Raw genomic sequence first — 19,609 nt, forward strand, 5'->3', positions numbered from 1 at the left:
TGAAAAAGATGGGATACACTTATTTCGATGGCGTTTACTTGTTTCTTTTTTCTACGATAGACAGATCTGGTTAGAATCACTTTCTTGTGGTGCCTGCTATTTTTTTCTCTGGTGTTTTCTGAGGTTGTTTGATTTGAGGTTTGAAAATACTTGTCGGCGAAAGAAAGACACAGCATATACCCCTTGGGATTGGGCAACAAGAAGAATAAGAGACGGGGCGCAAAAAAAATATTTTTAGAGATGCCTTTTGACTCGAAATACACTATATAGACGCTTCCAGAGCGTTTGATAGACACACACACATTCACGCATGAACTGAGGTTGTCTACCAATAGATTGAGGCAGACTGACATGACAGGCTAGGCATGTGCTGCTATTTTTTCCCTTGGCATACGTGACGGCCCCGTTCATCGCCGGTGAGGCTTGGGCCTGTCCTTGACACAGTAGGCACGCATAGGCACGCATTGGCACGCATGCGGGGGCTGTCAAGGAAGAAGTCGGGGCACGATGCCAATGTGATGATGGTCGCATGTACCGCCTCCATGTCTAAGCCACTACGCCATCGGGCCAACTGGGCTGTGTTGGCAGTAGCTCAGTCATCATCAGAGGAAGAAACGACTCGTTTTATTCTTCATTATTGTAAGAAAAATCAACCTTGTCGTGGTACCAAGACGGTTGCATCCAAAAAGGACGTTTCGAGAGGTCACTGCTGAACGGGACGGAATCGATCGGTTTAGTCGGCCCAAAAAAAAATATCCCCCACCTGGCATTGCGGGCAAACGCGGGGTCGAGGGGGGAAAACACGGCGGAGAAGGAACCTGGGCTAGCGCCCGGCGGGTTTCTTCAGTGGCCAACGCCAACTTGGTTTTGAGACATAATTATGCCGGGGAAGCATGAACAAGTGCCGTGTTTCTGACGAGATGTATTCCGGGGGTTTTTTTTCTGTACAAAAAATGTGAAATATCTGTGAGAATCTATTGAAACAGGCGGCAACAAAAATAAACTACATGTACGCGACGAGGGCCTGTTCCCGGCCCCCAGCCTCTATAGCATGAAAGGATGGCAAGAGAGGAGCGGCGCAAACGAAACAGGATGGAAAACAGGCTGGCGCGGTCTTTGAGTAGTCTCATGCAAAATTCGGCCGATCAATGAGTAGCGTGCGAGGCAAAATTGGTCGCGCGCTGGCTGCCCAAAGCAAGTTGCCCTGTTTCCCATTGCTGGAGCCCCCCCCCCCGAACCTGGGGACCGGACAAGTCCCGCAAAAAGGCGCAGCAGGTTGGCAGTGGCGCGGGCAAGGATCGTTGGGATGATTTAATTTTTCTTTCTTCGAACCGACGGCCGGCCCACGTTCCGTAGAAAAGGTTGGGCGCTCTTTTTGTTAGGACCGGGAAGGGAAGGGATACAGTGAGAGCGGGTTAGTGGCGGCGGCGGAAGAGGGTTGTGGTGGCTTAGATAGATACACAGGCGTTGATATATGTATGATGGACGATTTGAATGGCATGTAAGGGCAGGTAGATACCAAGGAGAAGAAGAAGAAAGCAAGTAAATTCCTAGGAAAGAGCAAGCAACGATTCTCTAGTCAAGAGGGAGAGATGGAGAGGGAATACTCCCGTCTCTTACATGGCCATGAAATACAACTCCCCCCCCCCAGGCTCTTCACAGGCTGATTCAACAACTCTTCCTTTCTCTCTTTTGGTTCCCCCTCACGTCCCTCTAGCAAACAAGCCATGTCCCAGCTTCGGTGCTACCTGCTAATGTAGAGTTGGAATCCACAACACATGTGAGCCAAGTCAGGTATAATTTCCTGCTGAGCTGACCTTTCGTCACTTCGTTCTCTGTCCATCTTCACCCTTCTCATTGCTCCTGGCTTTGGACTCTCATCAACGCCCTGAAAAGCCTGCCGATATAAAGCTTTGTCCTTCAAACTACAGCCCGTGTCGCCCCTCGGCAAAGAACCGCGCCCTGTGCTGTACGACGGAGGCGCGCCCCAGGTCGGGGCGTCCACGGGAGGCGCACTGTCGGGCCTCGGGAAGACGTGCCGCTTTTTTGCGCTATGCAGGGTTTTGTCCTGCCTGAAAGACGATGGGCAATCAGGCGAGATGGTCTTGAATACATTTTGGTAACTTGGGGCTAAGAGTCATCATGACTGAATGCTCCCTGCAAGAACTCCATGGCTTTACTCCAAGATAACGGGAAATTCACTTAATTACGTATTCATTTTTCATTTCTATCCTTTAAAGAGTCCTATCAAATCAAATTTCATGTAAGGAATCAAACAGCAAGATAGTCAAAGGTAGCAAGACCCCCAAAAAAAAAGGTGTCAAGAGAAACCTGCCCATGAGCTCCCCATTCATAGTTCCGACCGTCATGCGTTTCTCTTTACTACACCTTTCACAAGCAAAGCTATCTGCTTTTGTTTTCCTAGTATACACACAACTTCGCCATCATCTTCGTGGCCTGATAAAAAGGTCACACCAGTCTCATAGAATACACGTACAAGAAAGCATAGTCTGCGTGTGAGAGAAGCCGCTTGGCATGCTATCTCACGCAAGTTCCAGGTATCCCGTGGCGAGAGATGCCGCCACCGCTGCAGCAGCCGCAGCGGCGGCGGCGGCCGCTTCGCTTTCCGGAGGGGCCGCACCCTCGTGCGCGGTCGCGAGGTCCGCGAGATGCTGCAGGCTCTGGCTGGCGGCCGCCGCGTCCGCCGCCGCCGACGACGACATCGGGCGCGTCACCTCGGCGAGACGGTCGCGCACGCCGGCCCAGTGGTTGCCGCCGACCTCAACGATCTCGCGCGCGAGCGCCAGGGCCTCGTCACGCGTGCGCTCCGACTTGGACAGCGTCGTGAGGGACATAGCGGCCAGCGAGACGTAGTGGTTGACGAGCGGGCTGCGCAGGTGTGGGCTTGCCAACAGCAGCAGCGTCACCTCCTTGGTCGGCCAGAGCGTCTCCGTGGCTGTCGAACCCGGCGTGAGGAGCGTGACGAGGAGTCGGCAGTGCCAGTAGGCGAGATGGATGAGGGGGAACGATCCCGCGTCCATGCGCGCGGGGAGGTCCTCACGGTAGTTTTCAATATAGTCCGCCAGTATGGCCGCCATGGGCACGTCGGCGGTGGCGACGCCGGCCGGGAGGTTGGAAATGACATAGGATATCCGGTTGAGAAGCTTGGACAGACCTGAGGGCAAACGACTGTTAGCGGTGTATTCAGAGATAGACGAGGCACCAGCGGAGCGAGGCATCTACGTACGTGTAAAATAGAAGCAGGTGTCTCCCAGGATTGCGTCCAGTCCTGGCGGGGCCACAACACTATTGTCCGGAATCTGAGCCGGCTTTCCCGTGCCAGCAGCGTACCACCGATCCATGCCGATGAGCGACCACCAGATGCGCGTGGAGAGGGCGTCGTCCGAGTCCGTCTCGCCAGCAGGGTCCACGGCCGGCAGCTTCCAGAGCTTCATGCTGTTGGCCAGCCCGACGGCGCGCGAGAGCAAAAACGGCAGCGTCGATACGGAGCGCCAGTCGGCATCGATGATGAGCAGCAGCAGCGTCTGCGCGTGCACAATATCCGTCGCGCGCGTGCGCGGCACCTCGCTGCTCTCCCAGTCGTGCAGCAGCGCGCTGGCCTGCTGAACGTCGCCCGCCGTGCTCTGGCCCACAGCGAGCAGTGCAATCTCGAAGGCGGTCCGAACGGTCAGGGGGCAGTGCGCCAGCAGCGCCTGTTGGCGCGTCTTGGTGGTGGCGAGGATGGGGTAAAGGGGTTGTACCGAGTTGAGGAAGTCGTTGAGCACGCCCTCGTCAATGTTTGGGACATGCTCACCGTCCTCCATGGTGATGTCGCCGACGTCCTCGGCCACGGGCTTTGAGGGCGTGTCATTTAGAGCAGAGGGCTGCGGTGCCAGAGATGCGTTGTGATAGTAAGTGTCCGACTGTGCGGGTTCCGGGGGTATCGATCGGGGTTCTGATCCCCAAGGTGCTTGGCGATTGGGGGCTGAGGTGCTGAAATCATTCGAGATACTCGAATACGGACGCTTACGATTAGCATCGTCTACGGTGGCAGTCCCGTTTGTGCCGCGCTGGCGCTCCGCGCTGAAGAGCTTGTCAATTTCATCTTGCGGCATGCCACCATCAGATTCAAGCTTGCTCTCGATGCTGTTAATTCGATCGGCAAGCTCTTTGATATAGCTACAGTTGATATCAGCAACGCTGCAAGTTCGAAACTGAGATGAGGAGACCTTACCCTTTGCTAGGACCTCTTTTCTGCGGTACGCGACTGAAGAGACAGTTAATGGAAGCCCGCCCGCAACTGGAACATGCAGTCTCGCCAGTGTCGGATTGTGCGTCGCATTTGATCTTTTTCCGCCGGCACTCATCGCAAGCACGCGAGACCTTGGATCGTTTCCTAGGCGGCACGCCACCTCCCAGGTTGTACTGAGAGATGGGCGGACCGACAGGCACCTGCATATTGTGCTGAACCATGTGGTCCGAGGGAGGGGTGTCGTGCACATAGCTTGGGGTGTGGTGATCAGGTTCGGGATGAGGCATGATGCTACGCAGGCCGGTCTCATCAACGCTCATGCTGGGATCAGTCGCTGGCAAAATGTCCGCACTTGCCAAACCTTGACCCAGCTGTGCCGCGAGCTGCAACTCCTCCAAGTTCTCTGGTCGCGAATCATGCTGTGGATGCTCTTCTGTATGAAGATGGCCTTGATCGTCTACGTGACCGTCGACATGCTGGTGGGAATGCTCGTGGTGTTCTTGGGTATCATCTCGGCCGTTGGAATTATAAAAAGGGCCCGCGTCCATGGCTTCAGCTCCTGGCGACGGGTAGTTCAGGTTGGGGTCGTCGGCCTCGCCATCGCGACTGGGACTCATAACAGGCAACGCTGCAAAGGGGGCAAAGGTATTCCGATGGGGGTCGCCCAACAGCAGGAGTTAATGGTCCTACCACAGAAAAAATTCGTGGTTTAGTATGTTTATATCGTGCAGCGACGAAAGCCGTACGCGACTTATATACAGGTCGATGGTGTTAGCCGCGACACTGCTCCCTCGTCGCGTTGGGCAAAATCTAACAAGCCAGCCATTGTTAGCACGCGTACCAGCACAATGCACCAGCGACCGTGAATTGCCCAAAAGTAGGGTGCGTTCATGTCGCTGGCAGAAAAGGAAGCGAAATGCCGACTTATACAGAGCCGTACCTGGAATCCGGAGGATGATAAATGCGATGGACCCGTCGCGCTGAACGGAAGAGGAAGAACTCGGTGCCGTGAAGCGTGTATTTTTTAGGTGCGAGGCGATCAGACCACGGAGGTGGAAGAATTTTTCTGCAGCCTGGGCGGAAGGCGAGATGGGATGGCTTAGTCATCATGGTCCGCAGAGCCGCGTGAGTGACATACTGGTGCTTGCGGCTCCGTCAGCATATAATCCTCCCTTTGTTCCCTATACGACAATTCGACCACGGAGTGCCTGTGACGAAGCCGAAAAGGATGGAATCGATCTAGCAGGGAATCTTATGGCATATCCTACCCCAAAGTCTTCCCATATGGGCTTTCTCTCCGACCCCACGGCCCTTGAATCCCAGCAAGCCACATATGGACATCTTGACTCTCCAGAAGTGGGCCTACACAGACGGTGCTCCCAGCTACAACGCCACGGCGTATGGCTTGCTGCACCAGTACAGCGGCATCCCAGAGGCCGATATTGACAGTCACTTGCTACATATTGTAGGGATCTACCATGGCTCTTCAATTTTTCCCCCGTGGAAATGCTGACCTCGCTACAGCGGAAGCTAGCCTGGGATGTATCTCGACAGCCGTTTATAGGTCGCTGGAGGTTCCTGCGGTTTGCGGAACCTCTAGATCCATACTACCAGCAGGTCTTATTTCGCCTTACGCTTCCAAAGTCGGCAGACTGCATACTTGATATCGGCTGCGGCTTCGGGCAGGCCCTGAGGCAGCTTCGCGCCAGTGGTGTGGTTGGTGCCAAGCTCTTCGGTGCGGACATAGAAGCTCGCTTCATCAGCCTTGGGTATGATCTCTTTCGTGACAAGGAGACGTTGGGGGCAACATTTGTCACTGGCGACTTGCTTAACCCTGATGACGGACGACTAGATGTGCTTTCTAGGCGTTTTACAATCGTCCACGCCGACAGCTTCTTCCACTTGTTATCGTGGACAGAGCAGCTATACGCCGCCAAGCGACTAATGTCATGGCTAAGAACGGGTACTAAGAACTGTCTCGTATATGGCAAACAAGTTGGTACAGTGCACCCGACGAAAGTTGCTTCGGCCGGTAGCAGGCCGTACCTGCACAATCAACAGAGCTTCCAGAGACTATGGGATGAAGCTGGGAAGATGACGAATACAAGATGGTATGTGGATGTTGAAAGGAGTGACGAACTGGCAGACTATGCAGTGGGGTTGCAAGATGGGTTGATGTCTGTAAATTTCGCGGTATATCAGTTGCCATGATGTGTACAGATGACGGAGTTAGTACTTGGGTGCACCTTGGCGAGGCAAGCTAGCAACAGTATGTGAAACAGTGCGCAAGTTGCGGGAACAAATGAGACTCGGGTATAATTGTAGCTCTTTGTGAATATGAAGGATCTTTTAGCATATAATTTCTACATCTTGTAGTAATTCTATAATATTCTAGAGTATTGGGAAATATGTTTTCTTTCCTCTTATGTATATGTACTCTATACTTGCTCCTCCTCCTCTACAGCTACAAAGTCAATTACTCAACTAATGAGATGACTTACGATAGTTAGGTGCCTGGTACCTTTAGAGCCGTTAGAGCCTACTAATAAATGATAAATGTGTGTTGTAGCCCTGTTATTAATTATTTCGCCGCCACTCTGGCCACGTCTCTCGCTAGGTGGCCTGCCTGCCTAGGTATATTTAAAAATAAACATGAGAATTCTTTTTCATTCTCACACATGATGATTATAACATGGAATCCAGTCATGTCACAATAACCTAAGCTAGCATGTCATCCCCCCCGCGTACCAAGGGAGGGGGGTACTTAAACTGGCCCACAGGCTGCCTGCCGCCTCCCTGGGGCTTCGCTTCCCCTCCAAGCCCCTGTCCAGTGAGTTCCTGTCAATCGCGTCCCACCTCATCCGGAGAGCTTCAGTTGCAACCTCTGCAACCGACAACTACGCCATCGCGCACTGTCGTGCGTCGCCTTTTTGAATGCCCACCGTCGCATACAGTGACACTTCATTCTTTGAACTATGAATATGCGGATTATGTGAAATCAGCCAAGATGGATGCAGATTGGGACGAGGTATGCTGCACTGCCCCAACACTTGGCCTCTCCGCACCGCGGTGATGCGCATGCGGGCAATCGCGCGCGCACGTCGGCACGCACGATGCGCTCTGCGCGGAACATGATATTCTAACACATGTGCATGCTCCAGGTCGCTCGGATCCAATTCCCGCCCGCGGGCGTCCACGCCCTACCGACCCCGGTCACGACCATGATGTTCGATACATCACAGGAACTCTTGTGGACGGGAAATGACTATGTACGAGCTCCCTGATGGCACGTACCTGCATAACAGAGACATATTCTTACAAAATGAAAAGGGACGCGTTACATCCTTTGTCGGAAGCGAGCTGCAGCGCTACACTTCGTTCAAAGCACACCTGTCCTCCGAGGGACCCGTCCGACAGATTATGGTCAACGATAAAGGCGTGATCGTTCTCGGAACCAACGATGTTCACATGTCACATAGAAGGGGTGCAGCAATGTGGCATATCAAGTACGTACTGTACAGTCCCAGGACGCGACTGTCTCGCTAACTCGACAATTAGGCACGAAGCTATGAGAGATCTGCGATGCATGAGCTTTACTTCCAAAGGAACCACTGAGATTATTGCTGCTGGAATACAGGACACAATGCTTGTTATCGACCTCAATAAAGGTGATGTCGTCAAGCAGGTACGAATTGCCAGAGCCTGTTGCTATATGGAACCTGACGTGAGCAGATCCCAACCGACCACCAATATACTATCATGAAACGAGGCCGTTATATCTGCGCCGCAACCCAGAATGGACTTGTCAATCTACTCGATCCAGTCTCCTTTGCTGTCGTCAAATCCTGGAATGCTCATTCCGCCTTGATCAACGATATGGATGCCCAGCATGATTTCATCGTTACCTGTGGCTTTTCTCTACGACAGGGCCAGACTTATATGCTGGATCCGTTCCTCAACGTCTTCGATATCAAGAAAATGGCATCTATGCCACCAATCCCTTTCCCGGCCGGAGCTGCCTTTGCTCGCATGCATCCTAAGATGCTTACGACGAGCATCGTCCTGTCACAAAGTGGCCAGATGCACGTGGTTGATCTTATGAACCCAAACACCAGTAATGTCAGACAAGCCAATGTTATCAGTTATCTCAGTATGTTTGAGATAGCTCCATCTGGAGAAGGGATGGCATTAACAGACGCCGAATGTCTGATTCATCTATGGGGATCACGTACCAAGCTCCATTTTGTCGATCTTGCAACTCCACTCGAGTTTGCTGCCACAGACGAACGCTTGCCTCTCTTGGACTGGTCTCCCGAAACGTCAGTATTTTTGCTCAGCTTTCAGACTCGCACTGGATGCTAATGCGCTGCAGACCACTCAATACCGTGGGACTACCATACTACCGCGATATTCTAGCTTCCGCATGGCCGGATTTCATTTGCGACGTCGGAGCGCCGCCCCTCAAACTTGACCCGCAGTTCCTTTCTACACTCCAAGCTACTGGAATCCAGGCCACTGGCCTTGCTTTGTATGGGCGCAACACACGCGGTCTAAGGCGGAATCAGGCAGAAGACACTCGACACCTGACCAAGTCTGTCAATGCTGGGCTCAAAGCGCCAAAGTTCCTGAGTGAAAAGGCGCGTGAATTGACCAAGTCAGACACCGACGAGAGAGCCGATGAGGTGAATAACGTACTCGTCGAGGCTGAGATCGAGAGTAAGAAATCCGAGGTACCTGCCATGTATGGAAACGTGGAAATCAAATACAGCAAGTTTGGTGTCGACGATTTCGATTTTGGGTAAGTCAGCCCTTCCGCCTGACAGGCCACAAACTAACAAAACCAGATTCTACAACAAGACAAAGTATTCAGGACTCGAAACTCACATATCAAACTCATACGCCAATGCTCTCCTGCAAATGATGCATTTTATTCCTCTTATCCGAAACCTTGCTCTTCGTCACGCTGCCACATCGTGTTTAAGCGAGATATGCATACTATGCGAGCTGGGCTACTTATTCGACATGCTACAAAAGGCTGAAGGGTCTATCTGTCAAGCGACCAATATGCTGAAGACGCTTAGCAATCAGCCGCAGGCTGGCGCGCTTGGTCTTTTGGAGGAGGATCCTCGTGGTTCTTCGCTCAACATGATGCTTCAAGGTTTGACGCGCTTCCTTCTCGATAAAATCGTACAAGACTTCCGGTTGATAGAAGGTACATCGGCGCCAATGGAGCAAGTTCTATCAACCTCTGCAACTAGCTCTATTAACTGTATATCTTGCCGCAGCGAATACACTCGCCCTGGGTCGACCTTGGTTAACGATCTGATGTACCCCTCTCCGAAACCACAGGCAAGAGTCACCTTCTCTCAAGTTCTTAAAAGCAGTGTGGAGAGGGAGACGACATCTAAGGGATGGTGCGGAAAATGCAGCAAATACAAGAGCATTGCGACAAAGAAAACTATCCACAGCGTCCCAGCTGTTCTCGTTTTGAACACAGCGATCAACAGCCCCGAACATCGCCTGCTTTGGTCGACGCCAGGCTGGCTTCCGGAAGAAATCGGCATCAGTGTTGAAGAGGGTCGGTTCGTTTGTTACGAGGGCGAGGATCTGAAAGGACGCCTTCAGCAGGGCTTTCAAATTATTACCGTCTATTCCTTGATTGGTATGGCAATCAACATCGAGAACGGACAAACTCAAAAGCCACACCTGGTGTCAATGATCAATGTCGCGCACGCTGAGCAGGAGGCGCCGGGTAAGAGCCAGTGGCATCTGTTCAACGACTTTTTGGTGCGCCCAGTCAGTACGGAAGAAGCCCTTACTTTCAACACTTCCTGGAAAGTACCATCCGTCATTGCCTTCCAGGTCAAGGACGCAAACAACAAGATTGATTCGACGTGGAAGGATCAACTTGATACTTCGATTCTGTACGAAGACATAAACCCGCACCCTCATGGGAGCAAGACCTACAAAACGCTTGAACGGGCGACAGAGAATCCAGGTCCTGAGACTATCATTGCCCTGGATACTGAATTCGTTGCTGTCAGGCAACCAGAGATCGAGATGAACTCGGATGGTGAACGCGAGACAATCCGACCAATAGTATATGCTTTGGCAAGAGCCTCCGTTGTCCGCAGCCAAGGCGAAGAAGAGGGACTGCCTTTTATTGACGACTACATCACTATTAAGGAGCCAATCGTGGACTATTTGACATCCTACTCGGGCATTACTCAATCAGATCTAGACCCACGGGTATCCCAGCACAGCTTACTGCCTCTCAAAATGGTGTACAAGAAGCTCTGGGTCCTTCTCAACTTGGGCTGCAAGTTTCTGGGGCACGGTCTGAAGCAGGATTTCCGCGTGATAAACATCCACGTACCCAAGTCGCAGATTATTGACACTATTGATCTATTCTTCCTGAAGACAAGATTACGGAGATTATCACTCGCCTTCTTGGCATGGTACCTGCTCAAAGAAGACATTCAAATGGAAACGCACGACTCCATTGAGGATTCACGCACCGCGCTCAAGCTATATAGAAAATACCTCGAGTTTGAAGATGCTGGAATTTTGGACCCGATGTTGCAGGACATTTATCGCGCCGGCCGAGACGTCAACTTTAAGCCGCCGCGGAAGGACGGGCAGGACGTGCAGCGAATAGACACACCGCCGCTGCCGGTAGATGGAAATGGAGCCCCTTCGACGCCGGTGAGAAAGGCCGCGACACTGGCGACGCCCGGTTTTGGATGCACAAACTGGACCCCTGGCAAGGGCTCGCCGCTAAGATAGGTAGTTGTAACAGGAAGCGTGATGTGAGCATAGCGGTGGCCGAGGCGATTTTGATGAAGTGAATCGTTACAATAGATTTATGGCCAATTGAACTTTCTAATTGCATTGTTATGGTAGTTAGAGGTGAACGTGAGGTAAACGTGACTCGGCCAGCGTCCTCACACAAGTTCAAATGACGAACCACATAACTCAAGTACGTTGAAGCGACTTCAAAGACTGAATAGTTCGCATGGAGCAGCTTCTTCTCGCACACCATTTTGATAATATTCAATGAGTATCCGCATTATCTGCTTTCTGCTGTCGTCAATCCCGTGGCTCTCGCCCCTTCCAAGCATCCGTATGTAACAAATATATCAACCAGCCACCCTTCGACGCGCGCGCGCGCGCGCTCGCGCAACTATTCTGGGCGGCGCTGTGGTACAAAACATGTCGGGAAACAAGGGGGAAAATAAAAAAGAACAAGGGGGGTAGAAAAACATAAAAACATGTCTGGCCCGCCAACAATCTAGAGCATCACTCATAAAAACGCCAATGAACAGGAAGAGGCAGCTGACAAGAACAAAACAATGAGCAGAGACGGGATATAACCGCGGCAAGAGGGATGGAAAAAGAAGAAAAGAAGAAAAAAACACAGCTTCTGCGAAGGAAAGAGAAGAGAAGAGATGGAAAAGTGGTGAAAAAGGTGCATGTTTCAACAAAGTTTTGTGCTTTCGAGTTCAAGCGGAATGTTGCTCTGCCATAATCGCTTCAGCAGGCTCGTCGCTTCAATTGTTTCTCTTAAAATTGCCTGTTCCCAACGCCCAGTCTATGCATAGAAGCAATATTTCCGCTCCAGTGGTTTTGGTTTAGCTTTGTTTCTAGTAATCGCCCGTCTCGCGTGCGCCCTTGATCCGTCCACGGGCCTGAAAACAAGTATCCCTTCCCCAGCCAAAAAAGAAAAGACGTGTAACGGTTTTACAACGCGACGGCCGGGTCTGGGGTCGTCCAAATCACGCGATATATCTGGCGACCTGAGGACGTCTAAGCCACGCGATACGCCCGACGACTTCGTGTAGCCGCACTGACAATGAGCGGCGTGCGTCGTAAACCGCGGCGGGAGCTGGCGCGCAGTCGGGCATAGATTCGAGCCTCGGTATCGGGTGGCGCCGTGCCTCGTACGCCATGCTACAGCTCGGATTCAGCGCCATTGGTGGACAGGGCCATTGGGCTACCGTTTTGAGGTTGGTTCTGCCTTTGGCGGAGACGTGTGTTGCCTGGTGGCCGCCGGCGCACGATGGCGCGGCTGGTGGCGGCGGCTTCCTCGTCGTCCGAGTCGGGGTGCTGTTGTAGATAGAGCCGAGCCTCATCTAGCTCGGTGACATCGGCAGGGCGTTCTCTTAGCCATCGCATGCGGGGGCCTGTGCGAGCGCGCTCCGACACCTTGAAACCGTAAATCTTGGGCTCATATATCCGGCCGGGGCCGAGGCCAGGGGCAATGTTCTTGGCATACATGCCGTTTACAATTCCCTCGCCGTCGCCGATTGGAATGCGAGTGTTGATGGAGGTCAGCGCCTCTGAGCCACGGCGCGTGAGATCATACTCGGGAAAGGTCATGAGGAAGAGAGCGCCAAAAGTTCGGCCAAAGAAGGCGCCATCGACGGTTTGGAAGCGGCTGTTAGGAGGGACGTAAACGTCGAGACAGGCGGGGCAGAAAAGCTTGACTGTGTCCTCGCCAGGGATATCAGACAATCCCACCGGGAGAGTGCGCGATTGTTCGCAGTGCGTGCGCGGGCAGGAGCCAAAGTGTCCCAATTCGTACTTTTCGCTCATCTGTTGTATTCCGACTCGTGAGCAAATGAATCTCTGATGAATAAGACCGTAGAGTAGCTCCGCGGAAGATTCAATGACGGTGAGATCGCTGGCAATTCTGGCGTGGGTTCTTCTCTCGTTGCCAAAACGCGAGCTATGCTCCATGGCGGATTCATTGTCGAAGTCTTCCTCATCCTCCTCGAGATCTTCGTCGTCTTCTTCAGGTTCCACATCGAGGATCATCTAAAAGCGAAGCGTCAGTAGCTCGCGCAGAAAATCAATAATTGGTATTGCAACCGTTTCGTACCTCCAAAGCCTCCTTGTACATGTCCACTTGCGTCTGCAAGCCTGTCAGGTTGAAGTCATCTTCAATAAAATCCTCAGACACCTCTGCGAAATATTCGTGCCCGAGCAGGGAACAAAAGCTCGTGATCCAAGACTCGGGCGCGGCCGAAGATGTCGACATGGCGCCGCTCGAGAGGTCCAAAAGTTGACGTTGAGAAACCTTGTCAGGCCTCACGTCTAGCCAGCTCGGGAGTGGGAGGGTGGTCGAAGCTCCGGGCTGTCTTAGAACGCCTCTCTGGTTGGTGCACGCGTAGAGGCTTTGCAGCGCAGGTCGTCTCTCGCGCGGTACACGGAAAGGATCAGTACCACGAAGGGCTTGTTCAAGAGAAGAGTCCCGTGCGCGCCGCTAAGGCGAGAAAGATAATTCCTCCGCTCGGTCGGGAGGCTGGGATAAAGCTGCTGAAACGGCGTAATATGGCCTTTTGATAAAGTGGTGGTGGTGGTGGTGGGATGTTGCGGTGGGGAGGGGCGAAAGACACCGCGCCGCCGCTGGTGGACTTGGCGGAAGTTGAGTTTCCCCGTCTTCCGCGAAAGCCGTTGGTAGCATCCTCCTGTTGAAGATTACTTTCATGACCTTCAAACGCAGAAACAAGTGCATCAAATCTCGACAATTATTTTGCTTTGTTTTTCACGTGTTCCTTTCGTGCTGATTGGCAAGGTTATGTCATCCCCATCCTTCTGTCGCTCGGCAGTAAGGCAGTTTCACAGCAGCGGAAGTCGGGGGCTCGCTGTACTCCCTGTACAAGCATTCCACTGGAATGCTACAACAGACATCATCCAGTCATTCAAACATGGTGCCTTTACAGAAAAAAAACCACTACTTTTCAGAAAAGACCATGGTTCCCCGACATCCTCGATACCTGCCTTGCACAAATGGTTCCAAAACCCAGCGCAAGGCTCTGCTGTGACAGGGGTGGGCTTGTCCGAGGACCTTCAAAAGTTTCATGAGCTGCCTTTCCCTTACGAGATATTAGGGACATCGGATGAAACTATGCAAGCTCTGCATGCCTTTTGCAAGTCGCTGGTCGCAAGCCAAGATATGGAGGACCAAATACTAGCTGGCATCTTACACTCGACTGTCACAGCGTCTCCCGGCAACCGCTTCTTCCAGCTCTTCGCGCCTTTGAAGCTGCTATATAGAGCATTGGAGTTCAACCAGCTTAAAAAAACGCATGGAGGAAACACTGTGGAATTATATATTGCGCAGTCGCTCCTTGCGGATCTTCCACCGGCCCTACAACAAGACTTGCCAACTCCGGCGCTGGTCTTACAGGCTGGGAAAGGCGACGTCTACAGTTCGTCAATCTGGCTGGGCACTGAGCCTACATATACCCCGCTCCACCGAGATCCCAATCCCAATCTTTTCTGTCAGCTCTACAGGCAGAAGACTGTTAGGCTTCTCCCTCCCAATTTGGGAGAGCAACTGTATCTCCAGGTCCAGGTACAGCTCCGGCTGCAAGGGAGCAGCCGCATTAGAGGTGTAGAGATGATGGATGGAGAAGAGCGCAAAGTTCTTCATAAAGCAGTTTGGCAGCCCGAACTCCCCGTTGATGAAATGTGTGAGGCGGAACTCGATGCTGGAGATGCGCTTTTCATACCAGAAGGATGGTGGCACTCTGTGAAAAGCAAGGGAGCATCGGGAGAGCTGAATGGGTCTGTAAATTGGTGGTTTCGCTGAAACACCCGACATGTACAACCTACTACCGGATGACTTGCATTATCGCAGCACTATGTACAACAACACCGGCCCCTGTATCACCGGACCTTGATCATCAACTGTCACGCCCGTTCTGGCTCATTTTTTGTTCCATGCCTCATTCGGCTGCACCGCGCTGTGCAGGAAACATGTGAGGACATGATCGGGAACCGAAAGATGAGACTGTTGCTGTGTTTCTTGCAGAGCGGCTAATCTGATGACGAGTTCGAGGAGAGATAATGATGTGGTAACCATGCTGAATAGATTGCTCGGCTCGCTTCGGCTGATACTGGCGGCCGTGTACTGCAATGGTGTCGCCTCTTCACTGTGCTGAGAGCAGTCTTGGTCAAGGCAAAGAGAGCTGAGTTTGCCGAGCATGTCGTCCGTAACAAGCTCGTTCCCCGTCACCTGTTCAGAATCCTCGCTACCCACCTGTATAGACTCTGAGTCACTCTGATCGAGTTCACTATCATCAGAGGCGTCTGCCGTATATATTTCAAGAGCGATCCACTTAGGATCAAGATATGATGGAAATTGTGAGCTATGTGGTGGAGCACGATTCGATTCGTTAGTTCGGGGCTGTGGTGGTGCTATGTCTTCCCATTCACTAACGAGTTGGCAATCTACGTGGTGCTGTGTCTCGTCATCTGGTGTGCTAAATTTTCGTGCTTTGCGTAGGTTTGTGGTGTCCAGTTCTCTTTTTAGCAACAGTATTGGGGTACTGTTGGCTTCCAAGTCATCCTTGATGTTCAGGATAGCGGCAGAATTGGTGTACAAAATTTTGGTGATTTTCGAAATTGGTATCAGGTCAGTTTGGCTGCTTTCCTCGGGGCTTTCTGGGATGTCGTGTAGTCTTCCGTCGTCCCTATCTTCTGTAATTTCCAGATGATAAGAGTAGGCTGAAAGATCTTGCGGCCCGCTTTGCAGTTCCTGACTTGGCAGGCAAGGTGTGCGATAGAGTCTCAGACGAGCTTTATGCAAAACTTCTTGCCAAGTAGGCTTACTGATACTGTCGAAATCAAGACTTTGAGAGGAATTGTGTCCAGAAGCTTTTGCCGAAATTTCGTAGGAGTAGCCTTTGAAAACCATGTATATTGAGACGACAAAGTCTGGCCCAACTTGGACTGTCGTTTGTGGCTTGGCTGTGAACTGGCTGTCGGCGATCATAAGGAAAGCACTGGCTTGAAGCATTCGTGACGGCGAAACAGAATCGGGCAGGCCTGTCGACAAACTTTCTCCGGACGCCGATATGGCTAGCTGGAGAAGCGGTATGCTTCCATTTATACGACCGATGAGGGCCCTAATGTCTGTGATCAAATGGCGAATCGTCGTTTGGTTGGCTTGGAGAGTAGTAACCGATGCGATTTTGTGGCCCAGGAGGGCTATGTCTTTTTGCATTGATCCGGTTAGGGCTGATGCCGATTCCAAAGCGCTGTTTCCCTCGCCCGATCTAAGTTCGATTAAGTTGATGGCGGGCGTGATAATCTAAGCTGGGTTAACACGTCAAGCGTGGATCGTACCTCGAGGCCTCGCATACCTGGATTTTACTGTCCAAATCATTCTGGAGAGTTTTTAATTCCTCGTAGAGTTCTTCATCGCCTACAGTGGTAAGAAACTGGGAGTATTGTTTCAGTGCATACGATGATGTAAGGACGATGCCCGATCTGACGGCGAGCTTCATGGCTTGCATGCCGACCAGCGAGAGAAATTGTTCCATGGCGTGTATTGCGCTTCATTTGGATGTCGATAGAAGAGATTAAAAGCTTTGGATTGCTTGACGACTATTGGTACGGCAGTGCCCAAGGCATTTATTTACTTCTGTCTAAGTTTGCAAACGAGCGATGTACAGTGCGAATATTGAAGTTGCCCCTCCACCACCATTCTCGCACAGTTCAAAGTTTGGACTGAGTCCAACGCCCGATATCATCCCGAAGTACGAGTCAGCGTTTCTAAGAAACATGAAAAACAGGAATAACATTTTCCCAATGATAAGCGAGTTATTTTCGGTCCTCGTCAGGCATGGTCTACACAGCCTGCAAATATAGTGCTAATAGTGCGCACTTGAACTTGTCGGTATTGCCCCTCCACAGCTCATCCCCGCGACAGTCTCATGGTGGGGCTCGAATTTTCACCACGCAACCACTTCTGCCCAGGCAAAAATAACAGTCAGGCTTCAACTCTGAGTCACTCTGCGTGAAGCCTTAGCTCTCCCAAGAAATTGCATATCCTTATTTGAAGGGTTCTTGGCTGTGGCAAGCGCAACGACTCCCGACTCACCGGCGAAACATCGAGCAGCGACAATCAAATTTCTCCCCACTACTCGGTCGTCACATACACACTTCGCTTTTCCCCGCTACGCCGCAGACATGTCGAACCTCAACTCCTGGGAGGATGATCCTTCGGCTCAGGACGAGCAGCTCTCTCGACAGGCCCAGCAGCAGCTCAATATGAATGCGGCCAACCAGCAGCAGCAGGGTGCATTCCGCCCAGCCATTGCTTCCTTCCAGCCCGGTGCTTCGTCTTTTCAGCCAGGCGCTCAGTCTTTCGCCCCCGGACAGCAATATGGCGGGGGATATGGCCAGCAGTACCAACCGCAGCAGTACTACCAGCAACAGCAAGGATACTACCCACAGTACGGTCAGGGCCAGGGGGGACAGCAACCCATCCAGCACAACCAGCAGGGCTATGGTGGCAACTTCAGCCAAGGATACAACCAAGGGCAAGGTATGTTCTCATAAGGATTGTCTATGTCTTTCTGTGGCTTATGAGGTTTACAGGTTACCCCCAATATGGTCAGCAGCAGGCGCAGCAGGCGCAGCAGGCCAGGCCTCAAGCTCCCAGAGCCCCCGCTGCTCAAGCAGCTCCTGCGGCAGCCAGCGCTCCCAAGCCCGTTGCCACCAAGCAGGGCGGCGCCAAGGTTTTGAGCATTGGTGGTGAAGCAACCCCCAAGCCCAAGGTCGCCAAGGTGCTTTCCATCGGCGGATCATCTGGCCCAGCTAAGGCCGATGACAAGGCCGATATCAAGCCAGAGCCGACCGACAAGCCCGAAGCTGGGCAGAAGACCACAGCTTCTAAGGCTATCGAAAAGACTGGAGAGAAGACTACTACCTCTAGCGGGCGTACCTCGCCCACCCCCTCCTCTGGTCGCTCCAGCCCGTCCGGGGGTGACAGGAAGCCCCAGCGCGAGATCGACGCCGTTGTGAAGGAACAAGCGGCCGATGTTGACGAAGCTACGCTCAAAGAAATTTATGGCAAGGAGCACGTTAACGTCATCTTTATCGGTCACGTCGATGCCGGGAAATCCACTCTCGGTGGTTCGATCCTGTACGCAACTGGCATGGTGGACGAGCGAACTATGGACAAGTACAAGAAGGAGGCCAAGGATCTCGGTCGTGAAACTTGGTACCTGTCATGGGTCATGGACCTGACGAAAGAAGAGCGTTCTAAGGGCAAGACTGTCGAGGTTGGTCGCGGCTTCTTCGAGACTGACAAGCGCAGATATAGTATTCTCGATGCCCCTGGCCATAAAACCTATGTGCCGAACATGATTGGTGGTGCTTCTCAGGCCGACGTTGGTATTCTGGTCATTTCGGCCAGAAAGGGTGAATACGAAACCGGTTTCGAGCGTGGCGGCCAGACTCGTGAGCACGCCATGTTGGCCAAGACGCAGGGTGTCAACAAGCTTATTGTCGTTATCAACAAGATGGACGACCCTACGGTAGAGTGGTCGCATGAACGGTACCTGGAATGCACAACGAAGCTCGCCCAGTTCCTCAAGGGAACCGGCTACAACCTGAAGAACGATGTCTTCTTCATGCCCGTCGCGGCCCAGACTAGCCAGAACATCAAGGACCGTCTACCAAAGGGCAAGGCTTCCTGGTACGAGGGCCCGTCGCTGCTGGAGTATCTAGACAGCATGTCTGCTCTGGAGCGAAAAGTTAACGCGCCGTTCATGATGCCTGTCAATGCCAAGTACAAGGATCTGGGAACTATGATCGACGGCAAGATTGAGGCTGGTGTTATCAAGAAGGGCATGAACCTTGTCATGATGCCTCGCAAGCAGAATGTGGAACTATCCGCGCTGTACGGCGAGCAGGAGGAGGAAGTATCGATACTGCAATGCGGCGACCAGGTTCGCCTGCGTCTCAAGGGTATCGAGGAGGAAGAAATTCTGCCCGGCTTCGTGCTATGCTCGCCCAAGCGTCTTGTACACTGCGTCTCGGAGTTTGAGGCGCAAATCAGAATCCTTGATCTCAAGAGTATCTTGACATCTGGCTTCAACTGCGTTCTGCATGTGCACTCAGCAATTGAGGAGGTTACGTTTTCTGCTCTGCTGCACAAGCTGCAGAAGGGGACCAACCGCAAGAGCAAGCTGGCCCCTACACATGCGAAGAAGGGCGATAGCATCATTGCTCGCATGCAAGTGATTGGTGGCGCTGGCGCCGTCTGCGTTGAGAAATTTGAAGACTACGCGCAGATGGGTCGTTTCACACTTCGTGACCAGGTAAATAATAATGCGATGTGGGGAAGTAATGACGAAGTTGCTAACAAGGCTCGTAGGGGCAAACAATCGCCATTGGTAAGATTACGAAGCTGATCCTGGAAGATTAAATACAGGCGGTAGGGGTAAAATTGAATGATATATGGAAAACAAGTGAGGTATGGGCAAGAAGGAGGAGGGAACTGAAAAGCATCAAGCATCAGGTCGGGGGATGAGTTGCCAAGCTCAGTAAGGACGATTT

The 19,609-nt window shown here is 52.3% G+C and overlaps 6 protein-coding genes across 6 annotated transcripts; 3 read left to right on the forward strand and 3 right to left on the reverse strand.

Annotated features, from left to right (window-relative positions):
• Positions 1–2,543: 2,543 nt before the first annotated feature.
• CCM_04464 (Fungal transcriptional regulatory protein) lies at positions 2,544–4,869 on the reverse strand (the record flags this gene model as incomplete). Its single annotated transcript, XM_006669612.1, has 3 exons — positions 2,544–3,175; positions 3,248–4,179; positions 4,235–4,869. The coding sequence occupies 3 exons, from the start codon at positions 4,867–4,869 to the stop codon at positions 2,544–2,546; spliced, it is 2,199 nt and encodes a 732-aa protein (XP_006669675.1).
• A 491-nt stretch (positions 4,870–5,360) lies between these two features.
• On the forward strand, positions 5,361–6,463 carry CCM_04465 (uncharacterized protein; the record flags this gene model as incomplete). Its single annotated transcript, XM_006669613.1, has 3 exons — positions 5,361–5,377; positions 5,576–5,717; positions 5,777–6,463. 3 exons carry the CDS (start codon positions 5,361–5,363, stop codon positions 6,461–6,463), a joined length of 846 nt encoding a protein of 281 aa, XP_006669676.1.
• Positions 6,464–7,259: 796 nt separating this feature from the next.
• On the forward strand, positions 7,260–11,038 carry CCM_04466 (PAB-dependent poly(A)-specific ribonuclease subunit (Pan2), putative; the record flags this gene model as incomplete). The annotated part of the gene is made up of 7 exons (XM_006669614.1): positions 7,260–7,280; positions 7,414–7,521; positions 7,583–7,758; positions 7,811–7,937; positions 7,985–8,571; positions 8,625–9,050; positions 9,097–11,038. 7 exons carry the CDS (start codon positions 7,260–7,262, stop codon positions 11,036–11,038), a joined length of 3,387 nt encoding a protein of 1,128 aa, XP_006669677.1.
• Positions 11,039–12,202: 1,164 nt separating this feature from the next.
• CCM_04467 (casein kinase II beta subunit) lies at positions 12,203–13,292 on the reverse strand (the record flags this gene model as incomplete). Its single annotated transcript, XM_006669615.1, has 2 exons — positions 12,203–13,069; positions 13,134–13,292. 2 exons carry the CDS (start codon positions 13,290–13,292, stop codon positions 12,203–12,205), a joined length of 1,026 nt encoding a protein of 341 aa, XP_006669678.1.
• Positions 13,293–14,966: 1,674 nt separating this feature from the next.
• Positions 14,967–16,584, reverse strand: CCM_04468 (Ran GTP-binding protein; the record flags this gene model as incomplete). The annotated part of the gene is made up of 2 exons (XM_006669616.1): positions 14,967–16,352; positions 16,405–16,584. 2 exons carry the CDS (start codon positions 16,582–16,584, stop codon positions 14,967–14,969), a joined length of 1,566 nt encoding a protein of 521 aa, XP_006669679.1.
• A 649-nt stretch (positions 16,585–17,233) lies between these two features.
• CCM_04469 (eukaryotic peptide chain release factor GTP-binding subunit) lies at positions 17,234–19,478 on the forward strand (the record flags this gene model as incomplete). The annotated part of the gene is made up of 3 exons (XM_006669617.1): positions 17,234–17,591; positions 17,645–19,371; positions 19,428–19,478. The coding sequence occupies 3 exons, from the start codon at positions 17,234–17,236 to the stop codon at positions 19,476–19,478; spliced, it is 2,136 nt and encodes a 711-aa protein (XP_006669680.1).
• Between the last annotated feature and the right edge of the window lie 131 nt (positions 19,479–19,609).

The sequence above is a fragment of the Cordyceps militaris genome, assembly GCF_000225605.1.
Source record: "Cordyceps militaris CM01 unplaced genomic scaffold CCM_S00003, whole genome shotgun sequence".
In the NCBI taxonomy this organism is placed as follows: Eukaryota; Fungi; Ascomycota; class Sordariomycetes; order Hypocreales; family Cordycipitaceae; genus Cordyceps; species Cordyceps militaris.